At 67.0% G+C, this 7,500-nt stretch overlaps 1 protein-coding gene across 1 annotated transcript in view; it reads left to right on the plus strand.

Moving 5' to 3' along the window:
* Positions 1–1,984: 1,984 nt before the first annotated feature.
* LOC125043052 (basic proline-rich protein-like) overlaps positions 1,985–7,500 on the plus strand; it is a gene marked incomplete at its 5' end in the record, with an annotated part of 26,261 nt that continues 20,745 nt past the window's right edge. Inside the window, 2 exons of the mRNA XM_047639007.1 lie at positions 1,985–2,492; positions 6,877–7,471. Coding sequence (XP_047494963.1) covers positions 1,985–2,492; positions 6,877–7,471 — 1,103 coding nt within the window. The remainder of the gene's footprint in view (positions 2,493–6,876; positions 7,472–7,500) is intronic.

A 7,500-nucleotide genomic window follows, 5' to 3' on the forward strand; every position in this document is an offset into this window, starting at 1 on the left:
ACTCCACCCACACCCACCAAACACCCAAACACACACACCCAACCACACACCCCTCCAACATAAACACCAACCCCAACCCACCACCACCCACCCACACACCACCCACACCTCACCCCCAACCTCACCACCTCACTCACCACACCAACCACCACACACCCACCCACTCACCACCCCTCACATCCCTCACACCACCACCAACACACCAACCCACACTCAACACAACCCCCAACACCCCTCACACACACCACATCCCCCCAACCTCACCCCACACACCACACCTACCACCCCACCCACACCATCAACCACCACCACCACCCACCAACCCCCACACCACCACACACACCCACCCAACCAACACCACCCACCCAACCACCACCCCCACCCCAACACCACCACCACCACCACCAACACACACCATCCCCACACCACTCCACACACCACCCCACCACCACCTCACCACCACCACCAACACCAACCCAACCCCCACCCACACCACCCACTCACCCCAACACCCCACCACCACCACACCCCCACCACACCACACACACACCCACCCCACCCACAACCACACCACCCACACACACCCACCACCCACCCCCCACAACCCACACACCACACCTCCACATCCACCACCAACACCCACCACCCCCACACCCCCACTCACCAACCCCCCACACCCACCCACCCACCCACCACCACCCCACCACCCAACACACACCCCCCACCCACCACCACCCCCACCCCCACCACCCACCACCACCCACACACCACCCACACCCCCACCCACCCCCAACACCACCAACCCATCCCAACCACCACCACCCCCAACACACCCCACCACCCCCCACCACCACCCCCACCCACCACCATCACCCAACCACCCACCAACCACACCAACCACCACCACCCACCCACACACCTCCCCCCACCACCACCACACCCCACACCCCCCACCACCAACACCACCACACACACCACCACCACACCACCCCCCACCACACCACCCCCCACACAACCACCCACACCCACCCACCACACCCCCACCCCCACACACCCTACACCCCACACCCACCACCACCCACCACCCCACCAAACCCCCACACCCCACCCCACCCCCACCAACCCACACACCCCCCCACCCCATCACACACCCCACACCACCACCCTCACACCCACCACCCACCAACCCACACACCCACACCCCAACACCCCAACCACCCCACCAACCACCACCCAACACACCCCCCACCCACCCCACCACCAACCACACCCACCACCCACACCACCACCCACACCCCCCACACCACCACCACCACACCCACCCACCACCCCCCCACCCACCCCCACCCCCCCACACCCACCCACACCACACACCACCCCCCACCCTCCCACCCCACCCCCCCCACTACCACACCAACCACCCACACCACCCCTCCACACCACCCCCACCACCCCCACCCCACCACACTCACACACACCACCATCACACACCAACCCCCAACCAACACCCCACACCACCCTACACAACCCACCACCCCCCCCCACCCACCACACCACCCCCCACCCCACCACCCCAACCCCACCCACCCACCCACCACACCCCCCACCCCAACCACCACTCACCAACACCCCCACCCACAACCACCCCACCCCCACCACCTCACACCCCATCACCCACCACCACCACCCACCCACAACCCCCCACCACCACCCACACCCCCACCACCCACCCCACCCCACACACCCCCACACCCACCACACCACCACCCCCCACCCCCACCCCCAACCACAACCACCACCCCACCACCCACCCTCACCACCAACCCTCCACCACCCCCACACCACCACCCCCCCACCCCACATCACCCACCACCCCCCACCACCCACCCCCACCCCAACCCACCCCCACCCCAACCAACACCCCCACCCCCCCACCACCCACCCCCACACCCCCCCCCCCCCCCCCCCCCCCCCCCCCCCCCCCCCCCCCCCCCCACCCCCCCACACCCCACCCCCCCCCCACCCCCCCCCCACCCCCACCCCCCCCCCCCCCAACCCCCCCCCCCCCCACCCCCCCCCCCCCCCCCCCCCCCCACCACCCCCCCCCCCCCCCACCCCCCCACCCCCCCCACCACCCCCCCCAACACCCCCCCCCCCCCCCCCCACCCCCCCACACCCCCCCCCCCCCCCACACCCCCCACCCCCCCCCCCACCCCCCCCCCCCCCCCCCCCCCCCACCCCCCCCCCCCCCACCCACCCCACCCCCCCCCCCCCCCCCCCCACCCCCCACCACCAACCCAACCCCACCCCCCCCCCCCCCCCACCCCCCCCCCCCCCCCCCCACCCCCCACCCCCCCCCCCCCCCCCCCCCCCCCCCCCCCCCCCCCCACCCCCCCACCCCCCCCCCCACCCCCCCACACCACCCCCACCCCCCCACCCCACCCCCCCACCCCCCCCCCCCCCCCCCCCCCCCCCACCCCCCCCCCCCACCCCCCCCACCCCCACCCCCCCCCACCCCCACCCCCCCACCCCCCACCCCCCACCCCACCCCCCCCCCACCCCCCAACCCCCCCCCCCCCCCCCCCCCACCCCCACACACCCCCCACAAACCCCCACCACAACTCTCCACCACACCATCCAAAACACAAAACAACTCCCTATAATTCCCAATACCCTTTCACACACTACACACTCGCATCCTTTTTAAAAGCGTTTCCTTCGCATGTAAAAAACGCAAAATTTTTTTTATTTTTATTTCAATGCTTTTAAAATGTGGTGTGTGTTTTTTAAATATTTATTTTTTTTGTCTCAAATTTTGTGTCTGTGGGGTTTGGGGGTGGTGGGGTTTGGGTGGTGGGGAGGGGGGAGAGGGGGAGGGGGGGGGGGTGAAGGGGGTTGGGAGTTGCGTTGTTTGCGTGGTGTGAAAATTGGTGTGGTTTGTTGGTGTGGTGTATTGTGAGTTTTCATGAAAAGGTTGAAAGTGTTGAATTTTTTCTGGGAAAAGTGGGGTGGTGTGTGTGTGTAGTTTTTTATGTTTTTTTTTGTGGTGGTTTTGTGTGGTTGTGTTGTGGGGTTGGGTGTGTGTTTTATTTGTGTGTGTGTTTGTGTCGGGTGTGACTTGAATTTGCTGCCATATTTCTTAAAAAGGAGTAGATGCAAACAAGATTTATATACGTAACCGCTCATATAAAATACTGATAAACATACACTCCTTAAAATTACTGTTCGTATTTAGAAAACCAACTACGAAAATCCACATCCCATAAAAAAAGGGACTAAAAAAATGATATGTTAAAAAATGATGAATAATGTTATTAATTACTTCACTCCTACGGGTTCAACCCCTCTTTCTTCTCCCCTCCTTATAAAACCTCCCTTCGCACGATTTGCCAAGTGATTACGTTTTATCCTTATTCCCGTTATTCCACAATCTCTCTCCCCGTTTCCCTTAGGTCAAATTCTTCATTTTTTTTTTTTTTTTTTTTTTTTTTTTTTACCCCATTTGTAATTTCGTTTTCTGTGAGTATTACAATGCCTCTATTTCCCGCAGCTCTCCCTTCTCTTCGTTTAGTCTTCTCTCTGCTTCCTCCTCCTCCTCCTCCTCTTTCTCCTCTTTATCTTCTTCCTTCTTCGCCTCTTCATCCTCACCACTTCCTCCTCTTTCTCCTCTTCCTCCACTCTTCCTCTTTCTCCCTTTCCGCCTTTTTCTCCACATCCTCCTCTCCCCCTTCCCTCCCCCTCTCTCTCCCCTCTCCTTCTCCTTCTCTTATTTATCATATTATTTCTCCTCTCCGGTTTATTCCGTTCCCTCTTTTGTGTTGTGTCTTTTGTGTACAAGGTTCTTGTGTTTCATGACTGTGCTTCTGGTATTTTTTCTCTTGTTGTTTTTTTGTTTTTTATTCTCATTCTATCACTGTCTCTTTCTTTCTCTGCATCTATCTCTCTCCCTCTCTCTCTCTCTCTCTCTCTCTCTCTCTCTCTCTCTCTCTCTCTCTCTCTGTCTCTCTCTCTGCTCTCTCTCTCTCTCTCTCTCTCTCTCTCTCTCTCTCTCTCTGCTCTCTCTCTCTCTCTCGCTCTCTCCGCTCTTCTCTTCTCGTCCTCTCTCTCTCACACTCTCTCTTCTCTCTCTCTCTCATCCCCTCTCTCTCCCCCCTCTCCCCTGTTTTCTTCTCCCTCTCCCCTCTCTCCTCTCCTCTCTCTCAAACCCGTCTCCTTACTCTCCCCTCTCTTTCTCTCTCTCTCGCTCTCCTGACTCCTCTCTCTCCCCTCCCCCCTCTCTCTCTATCCTCTTTTCTTTTCTTCTCCTTTCCCTTCCTCCCTATTTTCCCCTCTCTCCGTTTCCCTCCCTCCCTCTTTCCCTTCTCATTTATCTTCCCTTTCCCCCCGCTTGCCCCCTTTTCCTGTTTTCCCCTTTCCCCCATCTTTTAAAACCTTTTTCCCTAATTTCCCCCCTCCCTCCTGCTTTCCCCTCGTATCTCCCCCCTGCCCCTCCCACTTACCTACAACCCACACACTCTCTTCTCCCCCCTCCCCCCTCCCCTTCCCTCTTCCTTTGCCATCTATCCCCTTCTGTCTGTTAATTTCTTTCATCCCCTCCTCCACCCTTTCTTCCTCCTTTTCTCTCTCCTCCTCTCTTCCCCTTCCTCCTTTATCCTCTTCCCCATCCCCACTCCTATCTTGCCTATCTCTCCCTCCTTTCCTTGATTCTCTTCCTCTCTCCTCCTTCCCCTACTTTCCTCTTTTACTTCTTTACCCCTTCTCTCTCCCTTCTCTTCACCCCTTCTTCTTTTATCTCTTTCCCCCCTTCTCTCTCCCGCAACGTTCCCCCCTTCCATCTTTTCTTTCCGCTTTCCCCCTCCTTTTCTACCTTCCCCCCTCACCCTCTTCCTCCCCTCCCTCCTCCTCCCCATCCCTCCTACTCCCCTTCCCTCTCCATTTACTCTACCCTTTATTTTCCCCCCCCAATTCCCCCCTCTCTCCTGCCCCCTCCACCCCTCCTCCCCCCTTTCCCCCTCTTCCCCCCCCCCTCTCTCCTTTCCCCCCCCCTTCCCCCCCTCTCCCCCCCCCCCCCTCCCCCCCCTCCTCCCCTTTCCCCCCCCTTCCCCCTCCCCCTCCCGCCCTCTCCTCCCCTTTTCCCCCCTCCTCCCCCCTTTCCCCCCTCTCCTCCCCCCTTTCCCCCCCCTCTCCCTCCCCCTCCCCCTCTCCCCTCCCCTCCCCCTCCCCTCTCCCACCCCCTCCCCCTCCTCCTCCCCCCCCCTCTCTCCACCTTCCCCTCCCCTCCCCCTTCTCCTCCCCCCCCCCCCCCCCCTCCCCCCCTCCCCCTCCCCCTCCTCCCCCCCCTTTCCCCCTCTCTCCTTCCCCTCCCCCCCCTCTCCTCCCCCTCCCCCTTCCTCCTCCCCCCTCCCCCTCCCCCCTCCCCCCCTCCCCTTCTCCTCCCCCTTCCCCCCCTCTCTCCTCCCCCCCCCCCTTTCTCCCCCTCCCCCCCCTCCCCCTCCCCTTTCCCCCTCCCCCCTCTCCTCCCCCTCCCCCTCCCCCCTTCCCCCTCCCTTCCATCCTCCTCCCCTCTCCCTCCCTCTCTTCCCTCCCCCCACCCTCTCCTTTCTCCCCTCTCGTCCCACCCCTCCCCTCTCTCCCCTTCCTCCTCCCCCTCTCCCATCCCCCCCCCCCTCTCCTCCCCCCTCCCCCTTTCCTTCCCCTCTCTCTCCTTCCCCTCCCCCTCTCCCTCTCTCCTCCCCCTCCCTTCCTCCCCCCTCCCCCCCTCACCCCTCTCCTTTTTCCCCTCCCCCCCCCTTCTCCCCTCCCGCCCCTTCCCCCCCCCCCTTTTTTCCCTTTCCCCCCCCCCCCCTTTCCCCTTCCCCCCTCCCCCCTCCCCTCCCCCCCCCTCTCCCCCCTCCTCCCCCCCCTTCCCCCCCCCCATTCCCCTCCCCCCCCCCTCCCCCCTCCCCCCTTTCCCCCCCCCCCTCCTTCCCCCCCCCCCCCCTCTCCCCCCTCCCCCTCCCCTTCCCCCCCCCCCTTCTCCTTCCCCTCCCCCTTCCCCCCCCCCTTCCCCTTTTCCCCCCCCCTCCCCTCCCCTTCCCCCTCCCCCCCCCTCCCCCTCCTCCCCCCCCTTTTCCCCCCCCTTTCTCTTCCCTCCCCTTTCCCCCCACTCCCCCCTCCCCCCACCCCTCCTCCCCCCCCCCTCCCTCCCCCTTTTCCCCCCCTTCTCTCCTCCCCCCCTCCCCCCTCCCCTCCCCCCCCCCCTCCCCCTCCCCCCATCCCCCCCTCCCCTCCCCTCCCCCTCCCTCCCCCCTCCCTCCCCCCCTCTCTCCTCCTCCCCTCCCTTCCCCCCTCCCCTCCCCCCCCCCCCCCCCCCCCTCCCCCTCCTTACCCCCCTCTCCCCCTCCCCCCCCCCCCCTCCCCCCCCCCCCTCCCCCCCCCTCCCTTTCCCCCTCTCCCACCTCCCCCTCCCCCTCTCCCTTCCCCCCTCCCCCCCCCCTCTCCTCCCCTCTTCCCCCCTCCTTCCCCCCCCTCCCCCTCCCTCCCCCTCTCCCCTCCCCCCCTCCTCTCCCCCTCCCCTCCCCCCCCTCTCCCCCCCCCCCCCCTCTCCCCCCCCCTCCCCCTCCCCTCCCCCCCCCCTCCTCCCCCCCCACCCCCCCCCCCCCCCCCCTCCCCCCCCCCCCCCCCCCCCCCCCCCCCCCCCCCCCCTTTCCTCCCCCCCTCTCCCCCCCCCCTCCCCCCCCCCCCCCCCTCCCCCCCCCCCCCCCCCTCTCCCCTCCCCCTCCCCCCCTCCCCCCCCCCCTTCCCCTCTCCCCCTCCCCCCCCCCTCCTCCCCCCCTACCCTCCCCCCCCCACCCAACTTCCTCCCCCCCCCCCCCTTCCCCCCCCCCTCCCCCCCTACCCCCCCCCCCCCCCCCCCCCCCCCCCCCCCCCCCCCCCCTCCCCCCCCCACACCCCCCCCCCCTCCCCCCCTCTCCCCTCCCCCCCCCCCCCCACCCCCCCCCCCCCCCTCCCCCCACCCATCCCCCTCCCCCTCCCCCCCTCCCCCCTCCCCTCCCTCCCCCCCCCCCCCCCACCCCCCTTCCTCCCCCCCCCTCCCCTCCTCCCCTCCCCCCTCCCCCCCCTCCCCCCCCCCCGCCCCTCCCCCCCCCCTCTCCCCCCCCCCCTCCCCCCTTTCCCCCCCCCCCCCCCCCCCCCCCCCCCCTCCCCTTCCCCCCCCCTCCCCTCCCCCCCCCCCCCACCCCCCCCCCCCCCCCCCCCCCCCTCCCTCCCCCCCTCCCCCCCTTTCCCTCCCCCCCCCCCCCCCCTCCCCCCCCCCCCCCCCACCCCCCCCCCCCTCCCCCCCCCCCCCCCCCCCCCCCCCCCCCCCCCCCCCCCCCCCCCCCCCCCCCCCCCCCCCCCCCCCCCCCCCCCCCCCCCCCCCCCCCCCCCCCCCCCCTCCCCCCCCCCCCCCTCCCCCCCCCCCCCCCCCCCCCCCCCCCCCCACCCCCCCCCCCCCCCCTTTCCCCCCCCCCCCCCCCCCTT

Source organism: Penaeus chinensis, chromosome 33, assembly GCF_019202785.1.
Source record: "Penaeus chinensis breed Huanghai No. 1 chromosome 33, ASM1920278v2, whole genome shotgun sequence".
NCBI classification, from domain to species: domain Eukaryota; kingdom Metazoa; phylum Arthropoda; class Malacostraca; order Decapoda; family Penaeidae; genus Penaeus; species Penaeus chinensis.